This window comes from Melopsittacus undulatus, chromosome 5 (assembly GCF_012275295.1).
Source record: "Melopsittacus undulatus isolate bMelUnd1 chromosome 5, bMelUnd1.mat.Z, whole genome shotgun sequence".
NCBI classification, from domain to species: domain Eukaryota; kingdom Metazoa; phylum Chordata; class Aves; order Psittaciformes; family Psittaculidae; genus Melopsittacus; species Melopsittacus undulatus.
The window spans coordinates 13,810,175-13,829,275 of NC_047531.1; the positions used below are offsets into that span (position 1 = coordinate 13,810,175).

The 19,101-nt window shown below is 35.8% G+C and overlaps 1 protein-coding gene across 2 annotated transcripts in view; it reads right to left on the bottom strand.

Moving 5' to 3' along the window:
* The window catches only part of IMMP2L (inner mitochondrial membrane peptidase subunit 2), a 473,442-nt gene that overhangs the window by 157,244 nt on the left and 297,097 nt on the right, over positions 1-19,101 (bottom strand). Inside the window, exon 4 of one of the 2 annotated variants that reach the window (XM_005154293.4) lies at positions 1,043-1,108. The exons of the other annotated variant lie outside the window; for it this stretch is intronic. Coding sequence (XP_005154350.1) covers positions 1,043-1,108 — 66 coding nt within the window. The remainder of the gene's footprint in view (positions 1-1,042; positions 1,109-19,101) is intronic. 2 annotated transcript variants of the gene reach the window in all.

Consider the following 19,101-nt stretch of genomic DNA (forward strand, 5'->3'; position numbering starts at 1 on the left):
TTATTTCCATTTCTCAAACTGAGATGATTCATTATTTTTCAAAAAAAAAGAAATTATACCAACTGCAAGGGGGAAAAAATATATACAGGTATATTCCATAGAGCCCAAATGCCCACTAGTGCTGCTATTAACTAGGGTTCATTGAGAACACATGCAAGTCCTTGATCTGAATTGCAGCTGCCAAGTACTTCTCAAGTATTCACTACACCAGAGCAAGAATCATTATCTAAATGAATTGAGCCTCAGTGTGCCATATTGTCTGAGAGCTCCCAGGGTCATTCATATCTCAGTGTGGGAAACTAGCGATTTACTTCCCAGCTCTATGCCAATTCTATTCTGTACCTGGGAAAAAGAAACATTTTCAAACAAGAATTCTCATTAAAAACATATTCTTCCCACAAAGTCTTCTGATCTACATCTACTAGTATTTTACTTCTACCCAGCTCCAGTAGGAAGATATATCCGTCAGAGTAAACCAAGTCTTGAAGTAAACTAGAGTCTACTCTTGCTATGATTTTTTTTTCCTGATAAAATAATTTATTCCAAACCAGTTCCATCACATTCCCTACAGATTCCCACACTGCAGCAAAGACAGTCAACTGTGAGGGTTCTTTGCCTGAACCCCCCCAAAAGAATAATAAAAAAATTATAAAAAAAGAGGAAAATAATCCCTAAAAACCCACCCTGCTTGCATTTGCCAGTCACAGTATGAAACAGCAGATTAACTCTAAATGAAAAATCACAGCTCTTTAATCTTACTGAAAAAAATGCTGTACAATTACCTGCCTTGATGTGTGGCAGAGATATTCTAAGAAACAAATATTATTTGCATCCCATGTACCTTTCATGAGAGAGTGAGCAGTTTTGTGTAGCATTTCTCCTCTCATTAAAAAGGAGACAGGTACAATGCTGACATCCCTGTTAAGAATAGATAGAAAGAAAATACTAGAAAGTTCTCGTTGTCTAGGATACTGATTTAAAATCCACTGAAAAGCTCAACTATTCCTATAAAGACTCAGAGACTAAAGCTTAAAATACTTACTTTATAATGTCTCCTTCAAGAGCAATCACTCGTTTAATGATCTTCTGTTCAGGGTTTCTAGGAGACCTGAGACAGGGTATAAGGTTATACAATCAGTAATGTTCCTGTTGTTTTAAGAAAATGAAAAGAAATTCCACAAAGAAATAGACATTATTAAATCCATTAGGATATTCTATGTTCTCCTTGATATAGCATCAATCAGGATGTTTCAGGCTGAAGTGAACCTACAGTAATCATTCTCACTACAAATCACTACTGAAAGCAGGTACTGAAAAATCACCTGCTTATAAACACCATAATAATCAACAAACCTTTTATCATTAAAAACACACACTACAACGTTAAAAGTACAATATTCCGCTACCAATGAAGAGGATACCTTCACAAATAGGTAATGCATTAAAACCTGAATTCCCCATCATACAGTCATTTCATTCACTCACTTTGGGGAAAAAAAAAAAAGAACTTCTCCGTGTGTTATATCTGTCAGTAATTTAGGTAAACCTTGCCTATGGAATTGTGGAAGTTTAAAAAAAGTTGTAACATTTTCTTCATCCAAAGCTGCTTAATGCAATACCATGTTTTCACTTCAATTTTCCTATAAGCACATTTTATTGAGTGGATTCTGATCATGCTTTACTTAACATTATGAGAAAGCAAAGCATTTAGAAATTAAGAAATTAAAACCAGGAGTCATAAAACCTGAACTCAGGTCTTGTGGTACTAATGGCTCTGCCTACTTGATCTCTCATTGCTTTCATTTCAGTAATTAACAAATAGTAAAATGAAAACTAATTTTAATTGATAACATGAAAAACCACAGCATCCTTGTGACAAATTTTCTCTAAGAAGTGTTATTCTACCGTAGTCCTGACAGGTTAATGTAGATGTGTACCATATAATTTCTTTCTTTTCTATATATTTTGCCTCTTCATTCTTCGCTTTTATTTATTTAACTTTGCAAACTTAGCAGAGTGTTTTCATGTTATTTTAAAATTATTTTTATTTTCTTGTATATAGGAACGATGTTTGGGTTCTGCCTATCATAATCCAAGTAAAGCCCCCTAGACACGCAATTGGAATAACCCTGTATTACAGTTTTTATTCCTAAAAAGTTGGTCATCTTCACAATTGACCAGTACCTTTATGCTCATCTCTAGTCAAGTGGCAACACACAAAGACTCGACTGCTTTAAAAGCAAAGCTGAGATCAGTCTGGATGAAAAGCTCACCTGCACTGCTGTATGATTAAAGGCATTTGCAGTTCAATTTCAATTCCAGAAGTTAAAAAAAAAAAAGGAAGAAAGAAAAAAACCCATTTGAGACTTATTAATGTTTTTTTTCATATGAAGACAAAAAAAGTATTCCAAACATTTTAAAAGTGGTTCAGGTTTGTGTGTGTGTGTGAATATAGTGAAAAGATATTTATATTCCAGTGTAATGAAAGGAAAATTCAAGAAACGTAATTTTGAATTTCACAGTATCAAATTGTTTCACTTTACATTTGCCAGGCATGAAACCCTATTTTCACAAAGCAGTGTGGAACAGTGAACATGAATAAAGACCGTACTTTGATTTCCTACATATCAGTTGAATTTTAAACTTATGGAATCATTTACAGTAAGATTTTATTTAGCATTAATTTTACCCGAAGAGTTGCATATTCCAGTTCAGTTTTGTTTTTTGTGTCCTTTATCAGACTGAGAATACTCCTCCTGGGAGGAGTTAATCATTTTAGATGTTCATATAATTTAAATATACAGAGTATCCACAGCACTTTCTGATGATGCTCCCTAGCAGGCTTCGATGCACACTCATTCAAGCATTGACCACTTCTTATAGTCAGAGCACAGTCAAAAAAAAAAGCCACACCTTTATTATTACAAGCTACTATAAATTTAAAATATTTGCAAAAAAACGTTTTCCTGTTGATTTAATTTTTCATTCATTTAGACTCATATTGCAATATTTTACATAAAACTTAAGTAACAGAAATGACAATGCATAATGTATGTGATGAACTCAGCATTTTTTAAAGACTAAATTGAAACAAAATTTTAAGTTTGCTCTTCTTAAAAGTTCTGTTCTGGTTTAACACCTTATTTTCAAAGGTTTTTTGAAATTCCACATGTAAGCATTTTCACTTGATTAGTATGTATGTATTTTAATGTAATTACGAACCTCTCCCTTAACTTGCCCTCCTGATGCAAGAAATTGTAATGATCTTGAATAAACTTCACTCTAAATCTGAGATATGAGTAATTGTTCTACAAGTGGTTCCCTTTCTGCCTGTAACAACATATTTAACTGATGCACATAATTTATCAGAAAGACTTCAAGGAATTCCTTATAGATAGTTATTACAAATCAGGAATATCTGTTTTATTTGAAGCCAGAACAGTTTAAAGATAAACTTTATACTAACGTTCTGACTGCAATTCACTAAAATGGCAAAGGACTGATAAGAGAGGGAGCAGCAGGCTCAAACTGGCCAATAACACTGGTATGTTTAGAGCCAGAATTTTCAAGAGGCGGGTAGAATGTTTTGTTCAAGAGCTACAGTGACTGAACAGGAGGTAAAAAAGACTAGCTCTGAAGCGATGGAGATTGATGCCTTCCTGAAAGATGTTCACTGCAATGATGGGATTTCATTGATTATGGAAATCACAAAACCATGCAGATAGAGTCAATTTGTGTCTATGAAATTTTGCAGCAGGTATAGAATAAATTAAACAATGAAAGAATTTTAAAAAGCCCCAAATATTGTAAGCCGTAATGGTTTAGTTTTTCCCTGACGCTGATATCTGAGTGAGGTAACAAGCAGTATTTTTTTAAATGTTAGTCATTCAAAACAGAATGAAATAGAAACTGTTGATTTACCACTTTGGACCTTTCCTAAATTACACTGTATTTTTTCATTCTCCTTATATAAAAGGTTGTATTCAGGCATGTTTATTTCGAATGATATTGTGTAGTAATAGATGAGATTTCTTACACACAGTGAACATATTTTTTTCTCCCAATGATGGCATTCAGAAGATATAAATGAATGAGTAACGACCATCCGTACATTTACCAGCCAGATCCATATCTGATAATTCACAGGGAAGACACCATTCCTTAGTGATTTTCCAAACTCTCAAAACGTTAAGCTTACATTTTCCTCAGTAAAAGTATCTCTTCATCCTCGTATAAACATTTTTGGCTAGGCACGAATTAGGGACAGCAGTGCAAGTAGAAACAGTCAAAATCACTATGAAGCTCTCAAGCACATTACAAATATTAATGCACAAGTAGCGGTTAGCAGCACATCAGAAATGCACTAGGAAAAACATCTCCAGAAAATAAACCCACTTGTTAGATGCGGATTGAATTCTTTGCTACTCAGTCACTTTTCCTTGTTGCATGAAGAAAAGTGGAAAAAAGGCAAGTCTAGCAGTGTGTCCCTTAAGCCATAGAGTTTGAGAATAACATATTTTTGCCAATTTCTCTTTAAACAGCAGTATTCTTTGTTCAAGCAGCTCAGGAGAATGACCACTGTATAACATAAAAATAAAGCAGTGGCCTGTGTAACATCCAAGACTAATGAATATTTTGGGTTTTATCTGTCAAAACAATTATTTAAACTTTACCTACAGATCACAGGATGGCTGGCTGCAAATAATAGAACAAAAAAGCAATGTCCTCTTTGCCTGGAATACGTTCTGACAGTGGGACATTTCACTCTACCTTAACAACAATTTCTAGTTTGTTCCAAACTGCTAAATTTATGTACAGTGAAGTGCAGAAATCCCAGCCTCATGAACAAAGACATGAATGATAACATCGCAATCCAGATTCAGAGTTTTAAGATAAACAATTTACCAAGGGAAAATTAGACATTTGGTAGGTGTTTCATGGAATCATAGGATCATGATTTGTTTGTCATTTCCAGATGCAGTCTTAGCAAATCTGCAGAAGCAACCTGTCACAATTAGCTTCTGGTAATAATCCTAGCTCTTTCTTTTAACCCTATGTTTGTCTTATCCTGTATTAACTTTCAGCTGTATAGTCCTCCTCCACACCCAGATTTCACTAAAAATTGATGAGCAAGTCCACTGCAGTAAAAAAAAAGAAAAACAAATGCCCATGTCATCAGAACATAATTAACTTTGGATTAAAGCCTCTCACATTTGGTCATTTGTCTGGAAATGAATTAAGATAGAAAGGTTAAGTAGAGGTGATGGTAGATCATTCCAGTGATTAGAGCAAATTCAAATTATTGTATCATCCACAAGTACTTCAAGATACAACAATATAGCATCCTAACCTCCAGCCTACACACTATTCTGGGACACAGTCACACCTCAACCCCTCTACACAGACATTTAGTTCTAAATTTAAAAGGTATATGTTAGCAGATGACTTGGAAAGAGCTCCATTGTTCCATTTCGTACCAGTACAGGTTGGGGGTCGACCTGCTGGAAAGTAATGAAGGGGAAAGGGACCTGGGGGTCCTGGTGGATAGGAGGATGACCATGAGCCAGCAATGTGCCCTTGTGGCCAAGAAGGCAAATGGCATCCTAGGGTGCATTAGAAAGGGTGCTGTTAGTAGGGCAAGAGAGGTTCTCCTCCCCCTCTACTCTGCCTTGGTGAGGCCGCATCTGGAATATTGCATCCAGTTCAAGAAGGACAGGGAATTGCTTGAAAGAGTCCAGCGCAGAGCCACAAAGATGATTAAAGGAGTGGAACACCTCCCTTATGAGGAGAGGCTGAGGGAGCTGGGTCTCTTTAGCTTGGAGAAGAGGAGACTGAGGGATGACCTCATCAGTGTTTACAAATATGTAAAGGGTGAGTGTCAGGATGATGGAGCTAGGCTTTTTTCAGTGATATCCAGTGATAGAACAAGGGGCAATGGGTGTAAACTGGAGCATAGGAGGTTCCACGTTAACATCAGGAAGAACTTCTTTACTGAAAGAGTGACAGAGCACTGGAACAGGTTGCCCAGGGGGGTTGTGGAGTCTCCTACATTGGAGATATTCAAGGCCCGCCTGGACAAGTTCCTGTGTGATGTACTCTAGGTTACCCTGCTCTTGCAGGGGGGTTGGACTAGATGATCTTTTGAGGTCCCTTCCAGCCCTTGGGATTCTGTGATTTCCTTTTTTTTTTTTTTTTAATGCTTTTAATGCTGAAGGCATTGTATATCATCATGAAGAGAAAATAATGAGGATGAAGACTGGTTAGGTAGCTTCATTTGGGTTTTATCAGTGATGTATCCCAAATACCGTAGGCTGAAACAAACAATCAAAAAAGTCATATGAGGAGATAGTTTCTTTAGGAAGCATAGAATAATAGTTGAATCTCATTAGAAAGTGACACTTTGTTCTATTTCAGGAAAGCACTGATATTCTTTCCTACTTCTTACCTCAATATTGACAACCCTAAAAATGACATATTTATGGTTTTATTTTTAATTATATTCACTTAGAAAAACCACATATATATACATGCACACACATATTTACATATGCATACATAAATTTATACAAGTATCTATTCTTCTATGTTCAATCCTGTATTGAACAGTTTGGGACTGCAGTGCTACCAAATACATTTGCCAGGAAAGACAGGAGGGAAAATACAGACATCAGGAAAATACACTGTTTAGAAAGTGATTGCCAGATAATAATGCTGACAATTCTCTGAAAGCTTTCTCCTTTCCTGATTGAGCAAATGAGTACTTCAGTCACAATATTGCTCCTAAATTTTTCCCTTTCCATCATTTGGATTATTTATTTACTCTAGTTTATACTACTTAGCACAATTTTAAACAATTGCTCCAGAAGCTAACTAACATTTGATGAATTATAACATTTGCATAACATTTCCACTTTTTTATGTGTTATTTGATCCTTATTCCATTCTTTGTCTAACTACATTCTTCTCAAGAGCACCCACAGCAAATTGTGCTTAAGAGGCTGAAACTGAAGTTTTACAGGCTTCTCTATAAAAACTGCTTTTTAGCCTATATCCTAAGATCCTAGCAGGATAAGTGAAGCACAGAAGATCTTATACAGTAAACTCATAATGCAAAAGGAGCTTGTTTTAAATACTGGGAATTTACTGAAAGTCTTGAAGTAATTTTATTTTCTCCTTTGTCTTTCTTCTCCTTCAATTACTAAAAAGGCATTTCCCAAATGATATTCTACGCCACTTGAGTCCATGCTCATCCGTCAGTAGCAACGTTTGAACCAGTTTTGACCTTAGTATTGTAACTTTAAGGGAATGAATTGATAATCAAGTTTTTCAAACAGAACTACTATGCAGAAATCATATGCAATTTTGACAATGTTAGCAGAGAATGAGAGCATGGGAAAACATTCTCCAACTGATCCTCGATTCCCTCTGAGCTAAATTTGAGGAAGCAGGCTCAAGTCCTAGTAATTGGTGGCTTAGCGAGCCATTTTGAACATTCACCATTTTTCATCCATAATTTACAAAATTAGTACTACAAGACTGCAGTTGCACCAACTAGTTAGGCATAAGTCCTTGTGATGCTTGATTTGCTCAGCAGCTCCAGTAGAAAATGCATAAAAAGATATAATTAAAAAAATGAGCAAAACTGTACTTCTAATAACATCCTGTAATTCTTAATTTAACTCCACATCACATTAGCATTTCTTAGTCAAACCTTTGTTAAAAAGAAAAATCACTCACTGCCAAAAATCTACTTGGTTTTTACAGAAAGTACTGTTTTATAATAATTACAGATTGCAAGCACATACTGCTGGAAAGGTAGTATTTTATTTTTATTAAATCTTAAACTGTTAGAGCATAACCTAAAATAATGCTTCCTTGAAACTTCACAGTGAATTCTGAGTAATCTTTAAACAAAAACAACAATCTGAACAAAGCCTCAGTATAGGAGTCATACACTTTGCCATGTAGCCATGCAATATTAGAACATGCAAACAACTCACTCAAGCTCTTCAATTCCTGGATACACCTGCTTGTTCCTTCTCTCCTTTTTTCATGGGGCCTCATTCCTTAGCTCCTCTCTAAATTCTTATTTATTCTTGAGTTTTCAAACAGAGCAGTAAAGATCTCTCCAAGGGTCATACATTCAGAGAAAAATAGACTATAATGAAGAAAGAGTTTGGGGGAAAAGAATAAAGATCTGCATACTTCCAAAGCAACTGAGCTTTCCCCGCTATATCTACATCATGCTATATAGTTACTGCCTCATCTTTAGATAAGACATGATTAGCACCAGACTTTCAGCATTTTTCATAGATGTTGAAAGGCTATCATAGATAATTTGGATCTGTGTCAGTGGATAACTATGGACTCTCCCCAGTGTAACCTAGACATATAACTCCTATGTGACAAAATTAAGCTAGCCTTTCTATACTTTGGATCCAGCAATCAAAATTGTGCATGTGAAAAACTTTCAGAATTACATACAAGACAAAATCATTAAAAACTCAGAAAAAAAATCAAATATATTTCACCAAAAAAATTTTAAAAATTTCAGCAAGCTAGCTAAAGTTATGAAAAAAATAACATTTTTTAAAAATAGATTAAAATTGAAAACTAATTAAAATATTTCACTGCAATAAAGCTAACTGGTACTGCAAAACTACATGACAAGTCACTCTTGGAAACCCTCAAAATACTGCAGTGACTCAGAAGAATAGCTACTATTTTGAAGTAATATCTCATTTAATTAGTTCTCAGCCTTCTAATGTGACTACTCTGAGGTTAAACAACTCAGCTGCTTGCAGTGCAGACTGTAATCACAATAGGTATGTGCACTTGACCTTCCTCCTGTTAACAGAGACACTCAATTAATTACTTGCTGTTTTAACTGTCCATTTCACCTTATATTCACCTTTTCCAAAAGGGCTGAAAAACTCTAACTTCACCTTTGACTTTGAAAGCATATATTTATGTATATTTATTTATCTAACAAGTAGGATGTTAGTAAAATCTAGGAATAAGAATACCTGGCTTCTGTGTTTAAGTCAACAACAGTACGTACTCAGCCTCATTAACCATTATGCTGTATTGTAGGAACCATATTTCATCTTTACTATAGCTGCCCAAATATTCCACTCTGTAATGGAAATACAATATGGCTTACTTCTGTTGCAAAAAACAACAGAGGGAAAGGCACAGAAAACTGCAAAATGCAATCAGATGCTTGAAAATCATTCTCAGGTTGCCATATGTGATACTAGATAGAAATAATCTATTTAATCTATATATAATATATTAATATGATTCTTAAAATTATGCTTATTTTTAAAGAATCTTACATGCTGGAACATGCACTTCTATACCTTCTTTGCTTCTGGGATTAGACCTATGTTCAGTGGCAACTCTTCCAAGCATACATAATCAATTAATCAGTTCCTGTCCTAAGATGCTAATTATGACAATGCACCACTCATTGTGCAGCAATGTTTGATCATCATTCCTTTCTGATGGGGTTCCAGAGAAGTTTTCTAGTTATATACCACAAAAGTTATTGAAAAAAGTATTGGATGCATATATAGATGTTAAAAATGTCAGTGACTCAGGAATTAAAGTATTATCTCAAAAGAACTTTAGGAGTTAAGTCTGTTTCTCACATTGTCTCTACTGGATACCAAGTTTGGCATCTCAGATAGGATTAACAGGATACTTAGGAAACAAAATTGTGATTCTGAAGAATCTGAAAGTATTTTCTACCTTTGAAATCACCCAAATTCAATAAGTACGTCACTTTATTTTTTTTTTTTTCTAAATGCAGGCACCTTCTTTTTTGACAAAATCTGTTTCCTGATATTTCTGAGTAGCTTGATACATTCTCAAATTTAACCTCTACTACTGCCAAGAAACTAAGCCTTCTGGATAAGTTGTCTGTTCTAGTCAGTGCACAGAAGGTAACAGACAATTAAAGTGGGATGAATCACCTTTTTGGAGGAGAATCTCTCTCACTGTTGACTATAAAGGAAGTCAGATGTCATCTTAGTCTGGCCATCCTAACACTAAATTATTAAAGACAAACTGCCTAAAAATATTTTCATCTACTTTGTAAGTATCTGTAGCACATTATTTAAAAGTAACATTGGAAAGCAAGTACTAATGGTGAGGTAAAACAAAGAGCAATAACAATATAGTGTATACTCTTGAAAGAGTGGTAATACACTTTAGTAAAAAATAATTTAAGAATAGAGACATGATGTCAATGTAAATTCAGAGAAAAACAAATCAATATGCAATTTAAAATATCTCCATAGAGGCCAAGAGAAATCTTGTATTCTGAATCATTTAAAATTATTTTTGTAAAATTGTGCCACATGTGATAAAAACACTTTTTGTACTCATGGCATAGAAAACAAAAATCAATTCTCTTCAAATTACTAAATGGCAAAAACAGAGGCTTAATTAAAAAAAAAAAAAACAATTTTGCATCTCTATTCATGGTTGTTAAGAAAAATAACTGTCCATAAGACATAATCTTAAATATCTCCATGTGCTCAGTAAGCACATAAAGAAATAAATTATTCCCAGACTGTGTAACATTAAACTCAGTGGAACTTGTTATATGATAAAATAACATTTCAAAAATAAAGAATGATGCTGATGATAACTTATTTATGTAGCTGGAAACTTGGCAGTTGTTATAATAGAATAAAGAAAAAAAATGAGAACTAACATCAGCAAAACAAAAAATGGGAATGTTTTAAACCAACAGTTACAAAATGCCAGAAGTTAAAATATACTTTAAAATAAGAACGGCAATAATAAAATTGTGCACAGCTAAAAATCTCACAATGAAACCAACCTAAGGCATTATTTTGTTGGTTTGGTTTTTTTTCCTTCACAACTTCTACTTTTAGCTTAGACAGTATTTGGTGGAAAATGCCCACAATTCCTCCAGTTAACTGCAGGTGTCCACCCTGCAGATGAAGCCAGGCTGAATTAACCACAGATTGGCTACTGTTACAGAAATCTTTCTAATAATAGGACCTTTGATCTGCTTATGAGAATTTGGTAAAGAACAGCAATAGAAAATTCGATAGGAAGTATTTTTCCACATGATAGTCTTTCTCAATACCTGATCTTCTATGTCTGCAGAACTTCAAGCATTGTGCTCCATTCGATATTAATTGCATTATCCTCTACCTGTGTGCTTTCACAGATAGCAGAAGGGACCCTGCACAATAACTGAGGATATTGCTCTAAGAGACTTTGATCACTCGAGCAGGTATGAAAGAACTTTGAGGAGTTTATCAAGAATACAATCAGTGGTTTTCTGTGTTGGTTATTGCAATGAATTTTTTAGGATTCTGAGCTGCAAGACACTTTCTCTCTTGTATGATGACAAGTATATTTATATAAAAAAAACAGAAATTGAAATAAATCAAAAATGTCACCAACAGTAAACAGCACAAATGAGTAAAATATCTGTACTTACAGATGATTTTTCCCTTCACACAAAGAAATTTACAAGCTTTCTAGGTAGTGCTCCCCTTTTCTGTGAAGATCAGTTTGCTCTCCCTCTCTTCCACAGCTGTATACACAGCTTTAGGGTTTGCTCTGAACACTTGCTTCACAGCTCTTCCCACACTACACACTACTCTTCCCACTCTGGTTGTTGCATCCAAAATGAATTCCTCAATCTCAGGCAGCAGCAAATGCAGCCCTAGCTCCATCCAGCCTGTCAAATCCAACAGTTTCCTGCAGAAGGTCCCTGTCACCTTTTTCTCCAAGTAAAACATGCTGCTCAGAATTGCTACAAAAGCAGTAGGTTGACAGAAGAGGCAAGGAGAGAGGGGGAAAGGATGAATATAAGTATGCAGGCAGTTTTTGCACACTCTGAGAATGCACTTCTCACTCATCTCTGTCTATACAAGGGACAGAAGTTCAAACAAGCTATTTATTATTTTGGGGTTTGCTTGTTTAGTTGTTTGGGTTGTTTTTCAGAGTGGATTCATGTTAGATCAAGATGAATTCTAATTTTATTAAATCTCAAAATGTTTGTGCCATTCTTATGTGCATTTTAATTGACTTATATACTGCTTTACTTTAAAAAAAGCTTTTTTTTCCCCTGAAAATTATCTAGAAAAAAAAAAGTCCTCTCACAGAAAACAGAAAGATAGGAACAAGAAAATGCAAACCAGAAGGACTGATGGTGCAGGTTTGTGTCTGAAACTAGTACGGAGAAAAGTAATTATTTTGGTTTTAGTGCCTGGAAATGTTTGCAGTATTAGCAGCATGAAAACGTGGGAGGAAGAAATGCAAGGTAGTGTGGGTTTAACAAAACTTTTCAGAAATTCTACTGGCTCTAATATAAAATCTTTTAAATATGTCGTTCATGTATTATTCTGTATGTTTTGGACAGTACTGACAAACTCTGAAATGTGTTGACACTCACTGTAAATACTGGATCTTGTCAACACAGAATATCAATTTGAAGCACAAAAAGATTAACTCAGCTAACTCAAACTTGGCATTATTATTTTTGCCATTCGAAACTTAAGCCTTTATACTTTTATGAGAAGTGCATATCCAAAACAGGTTTGAAACACAAACTTTAATGAAGCAGAGTTTGAGGGAAGCCCTTTCACACCTTAACCTTAAGAAAGCAAGAATAATACTTCAAATTATGTTACAAAGAGCCGAATATCAAGAGCAAACATTATGGGGAATCATGCAGATCTTTGCAACACTGGTTTTTGCTTCATCAGAAATTTAATCATTTAGAATATTCTAACCTTTATGTTTTGATTCTCAATAGTATTGCAATGTCCATTCTTGATAGGTATTTGTTGCAGACAAAGATCATAAAATATATGCTGGAATATATTTAAAATATATGGCATAGTCTTTTGAGATACTAACTCCACACTTCTGGGTCAAAATCTAAAGATAGATTTTGCACTTATGCTCCAAATGATTCACCACTACAGAAACGGTTACTGACACTGTTACTTAAAACTCAGACTGGCAAAATGTTTAGTAAATGGTACAGCAGTAGGGCTGCTAGAGCCACAGTGGTGCAGGTATAACCTTACTTCTCTGACAGAAACTGCAAGAGCATTAAAAGGTGTCTACAAGTTTTGGTTAAAGGATAGTATCATTCCGAGTCTTCAGGATTATGCTGTTTCTTTAAACTGAAAAATAGCAATACAAAGATTTAGTAGTTATGTAGTTCTCTGGACATTCAAAACACTAAGTGACAATGCTACCAACATTCATGACTTACAGTATTTGATAAAAAGTTATCAGTGCCCTAAACTCTGCTATTCAAGTCTGCTATGTAAACAGTATGTAATGGGGCTAGTCTTTACAAATGGATAATTGGAACACAATTGAACCATTATTAAATAAATAATTAAATAAATTTGTTGTCACATTTGGAAGAGAAAATATTTCCCTTCTTTAAATTGTGATCAGTTCAGGTTGTCAAGATGGGTCACCAGCAGCAAAACAACTAGCAACAGACAGGGAGTGCTCAGCAGGCAAGGATGTTTGTGATATAAATCTATTGTATATGAACAAACTGTGAATCTCTCAAATTCCTGCCTGTTTATTAGCTCCAAAGAGGAAAAAACAAAAGCTTTTCTTCTTTTATATTTTCACAGGTGTATCTTTGCTAGGATTAGGCAGTTTTAACTCTCTAAATCCAGTGACTAGCAAGTAGCCCTGACCCCTAGCCCCTCACAAGAGGTATCCCAGCTCACTAACAGAGGTAAAGATCTACACTGCTGGTACACTCACAGATGTGTCTTCACTAAGGGCAACATTTGTTACTCCCACAGCTGAGTTAGTTCAACACATTTACTGCTTGAAACAATATTATTTTGAACTTTCTTTTTTCTACTTTTATTTTGTAAAGAAAGGATGCAGAATGATACATAAAAAATGAATAATTGAAATACCTGCCCAATGCCATTATATGTTAAAGAGGAATGTATATTACACAATATTTTATACAGATCTTTGTAACCCATTGACAAATAGTTTATACATTAACTGTGGCTGCAACAAAGTCACTGCTGGAGAATGCTGTGGCTAATTGTTGCTCCTATGTTTTATTAAGATAACTGCATCACTTCACTAATTTTTTCATGTGGTCTACATGGCCATCTGTCCTGACTGTCAAGGCAAGTATCTAATGTAAATTAAAGACTAGGCATCTCAGAGAAACTTGACACTGTCAAGGACTGGACTGAGCTTCTGTAATGGAAGCAAGTTTATAGTGGCTACACTTCTGCATTATGAAAATATATATGCCATTGTCTTGGCACAGTCAGGTGACTTCACAGCTTCATTCTTGGCTTCTTTGTTTGGTATAATTTAGGGTCAATGATGAAGGGATGTAGTCTTGAGTCTGACTTAGACATGCCAGGGTTTGTATGTACATGATAGCAATGTCTCAATCACAAAAAGTTTCTCCTTAGAGCTCTACAAAACTGCAAGATATGTTAGCTAGTCGATGGTAATTATCCTCATGATTGCTACTAGTCAGCACCAAACATAAGACAGTTAAAGTAACTTTCAGTAAAAGAAGCATCTGTCAGGAGCTAAAAAGGAAAACATGGGCAGCTGCCATGAAATAACTATGTTTGGTAATGTACCTGCATGTCTGCGAATTCAGGTCATAACAGTTGACTCATTTAACTTGATGTAATAACTTGTGTTTGATTAAAATACAGCTTAGCATCCTACCTTCATCTGAAGATTCTAATGTATGATCACTTTCTGTTGCATTTTTTTTCCCACTGGTTAATCACAATTATCTTAAAGTGCTAGTAATATTTTCACATTTGAAGTTGTCCAACACTCATCACATTTTTACTCACGACAGTTTAATGTACAGAACAGGGTGAAACAGAATAACTTCCATTGCCCACGTTTATGCATGACAAGTTCTGTGTACAAATGTGGAAGAGCTTCCCTCTCTCAAGACAGGGATGACAAACATTTAAACTATTTTATATCCTGAGAGTTGTTAGCCAACCCAAGGACAGATTCAAGACCTTTTTTCTTTTGTACACTTAAATACTGCCATTGACACGACTATTTTCTGAATAATTTAATGTTGTTTGGGGAAAAAAAAAAACTAAACAGGGGGAAAAACTCGGGCACTCCTCTCACATCATCTGCAGTAGTTATTTTCTATTTCTTTAAACTTTCTCCCCTCTTCTGCTCCACTCATTTATATCTGCTGGGCTAGATCTTGAGTGAACAGGAGGAAGTGGTCATTTCACTCAGAGGAAAACCTGACTTAAAAAATAAAACAAACAAGCAAACAAAAAAAAGTGTAAAAAAATCACAGTGTAATCTAAAGAAGTAGTGCAGCTTGCGTTAGAGAGAGTGTGAAATTAGGAAATCAGTAACAGATTTCTCTCTTACTGCATTGTTTTAATGAACTGAGATGGTTAACTTGTTTGAATTTAAAATATAACAGTCTAAGTAGAAAATTTTATAAAGGTCATATAAGCTAGCAGGGAGCCTGTTTTACAGCAGATGACATAAAGAAACAATAAAGCTTATAAAGTAAAAAAGCATAAACCAGGAACTATAAATTCATTTGAACAGTCACAAAAAATGAAACACATAAAAAAAGTGTTCAGACCCCTAACAGCCCAGCTCTGATCCATGCAGCTGACAATTGGCTGTGTAAAAAATATTTATACAACAACCTTGGCAGTCAAATCTCAGATGACACTCTTTCTTTTAAACACATTCCCAACTTTGATAAGACAGTCTGTGGTCCAGTCATTGAAGTCACTAGAGTTGTAACTATACTCATAGAAGTTAAAAAAAAACATTTCACAGCTTATGGAAAACCCAAGCGACCTTCATAAAATGCTAAATATTGATAAACAGAAAGCGTATGGATTACATTTAATGGTACTTGCAACAGTACAAGAGGTCAAGATCAATTTTTGTAAACTACAGTAACACCTCATAATCATATTATGAACACAAATGTTTGGGTTTTTTCTTGGCTAAAAATATTACTGATATCAAGACACTGGTTTTGGAGATAAGGTGGGAAGAGAAAATAAAAACTTGTATAAACTAGAATTTTTACTGCCAGGTTCATTCAGGAATAAATGAGGTTTAGATTGCTGGCATCATTTCAATGAGACGGCATGTACCTTCCAGAAAGAAAATTTAGACTGTAAGTATCTTAATAAGACAGATGCAGTCTTCTACACAACTGCTGAATCACAGTTTTATCATTCATGCAGTGGAGCAGAAAATGCAAGAATGAAATTAGAAAGACCTTCTCCATTTCAGTACAAAGAGCCCTAAAAAGAGTAATCTATTTTGGAAGGAAAATTATCTATAAAAACACTAGTACATACTGTGTATTTAATGTATTTATTATGTGTGGAAATGCAGCCCTGTACTCAACTGATTGGCTTATAGTCATACATAATTTAGAAAGTACTAACATAGCTCAAATTAAATTTTATAAAATGAACAGTGGTACAGGATGCCAACCTATGACACCTGAGGGCCTCATTTTTTCCTTGGTGCTAAGAGCTCCTATTCTACTTAGTTCAAAGTGAGTATATTGAAAAATTGAGGTTGACAACTGATAGCTATCTGAAGGACCCTTAACAGTGAGCTTTACATAAGCTGTAGGTGCTTATATCTCTCAGTCTTGCATCTGTGAATTGGTGTGATCTGTGAATGTGTGTATTCAACAGCAAAGACAAGGATGAGGTAATTATTACGTTTCTGATTAGTCAGAGATTTCTTCTCCTTTGCTTTGGAAATGCTATAGGACCTTTTCAGAATGCTTTACAGGCAAATACATTGTTTTCTTTCTTATAGTGTTGCTAGTCCTGATCCACAAATTTTGCTGTCTGGATTGACCTTGTACCTGCTTCATCCCTTGAGACTTCTCTGGCAAATTGAGCTCTTAGTTGCCTGGCCATGTTCCTGGCCTGATTCCACACTGTTTTTCATAGAATCATAGACTATCTCAAGTTGAAAGGGACCCAGAAGGATCAAGTCTAATTCCCTGCTCCTCACAGGACTGCATAAAAACTAAATCATATAACTTAAAGAATCATCCAGACACCCCTTGAACTCTGACAGGCTTGGTGCTCTGACTACTTCTCCTGGGAGCCTTCCAGTGATCAGCCACCCTCCCAGAGAAGAGTCTAACTAATGTCCTACCTGAACTTCCCCTGGTGCAGTTACATTCCATTTCCTTGTATCCTACAGCTGGCCTCCAGAGAGATCAGCACTTTCTCTCCACTGACCTCCTTGAGGGAGCTGTAGACTGCAATGAGGGCACCCCTCAGCCTTCTCCAGGCTGAAGAGGTGAAGTAACCTCAGCCTCTTTTTGTAAGTCTTGCCCTTGAGGCTTTTTACCAACTCAGTCACCCTCCTCTGGATACACTATGATAGTTTGATGTCCTTATTCTGAGGCATCCAAAACCATACACAGTACTCAAGGTGGGGCTGCAGTGGGGCAGTGTAGAGTGGGACAATCACCTCCCTTGACCAGCCAGCTCTGCTGTACTTGATGTACCTCAGGACATGGTTGGCCCTTGCTGCCAGGGCACACTATTGACTCATATTCAACTTGCCGTCAACCCAAACCTTTTTCCATGGGGGTGCTCTCCAGCCTTTTGCTCCCCAGTTTGTGTGTATAACCAGGATCATCCCATCCTAGGTGGAGAATCCAGCACTTGCTTTTGTTAAATTTCATATGGTTGGTGGCTGCCCAGCTCTCTAGTCTTTCCGGATCTCCTTGTGAGGCCTTTCTAGCCTCAAGGGAGTCCACAGCTCTGTTACATACTCCCATAAAATAAATGCATACACTCATTTGCTGGGACTGAACAAGGCCTCACATATTCTTTAAAAAGCACTATTTATGACATAAAATGTTTTTGTCCAGGGGCTGCAAACCTGTCCCCCAGTGGGTGAGGGACTGCTCTGCCACTCTGCTATCCCCCTCTGCCTGTGCCCCTTCTTGTGCCCTTCTCTTCTTGCTCGCTTCTGTTACTCCCTGAGGATGTTCAGTTGCACTCTAAGCAGTCAGGCACCCACAAGCCAGAATGCGTTTGTTTTAATTCATATAGCACTAAAGCACTACAAGGACCTGATTAGCATTGACAGAGTGGCTTAAAAAAAAAAGGAAAATAAATTTTTAATTACTTTAATTAAACAAATGCAAATTCTCAAATGTAGATGAGTTTAAATCAGTTTAACAAAGCTCTATTTCATTTCCATGCATGTTCTTGATTCTTCTCTGTGTTGCAGAAAGAGGTATCCGTTGAGGATGGCAAATAAATGAAAGCAATTGTACTGTAAAATCATTACAAAAACTAGATGAGCAGCTCAGGGAAAGAAAGGAAATCGCCACTTTGAGCAGAAAAGAGGAAGGTCCACAGGTTCTGATACCTGTGTAGGACAATGAGCAACCACATGGTAAAAGCCATACAATATAACCCTTCAGTGGTCACGAGTCTAAGTTTCACTGAACTGGAGGATGAAACGGGTGGATAACAGAAGGACTGGAGGATGGAAAAAGTTTTATCTTGCAGAAACTGGCAATGCTGGCATGGCTAAACAATTACAACTTTAAGAAATCACCAAACTTCCAGGAAGTTTTCAGGGAAAATCTATCAGCTTTGGTTAGAAGTTAATAATTAAGAGCAGTCACAAAACTAGTCACAGAAATGTTGGGGGTTTTTTTTGTTTTGTTTTGGGTGTGTTTTTTCAATTAATAGAGCAGCAACTTCTGTAGATTGATAACTTTTTTATTGTCACAACACAACACTTTGTAACTTCCTGATTGCACTCAGACAAAGTCCTTGCTTAAATAATTTTAAGCATATGTGACTTTTGCTTTAGTGTAGTTGGTGTGCAAAGTTAAAAGTGAATAACTTTACTAAAACCAGAACCTGATATCTACCAAGTGTAGTTTCCCATTTGGCCACCATGAGGCATGATAATTATGGTAACTGCAGGTGAAGGAATGGATCCTGACAACCTCCTTCATCAATGCCTCTGTGTTCATCATCATTTGTGTAGGGCTTAACAACACTCTGTCTC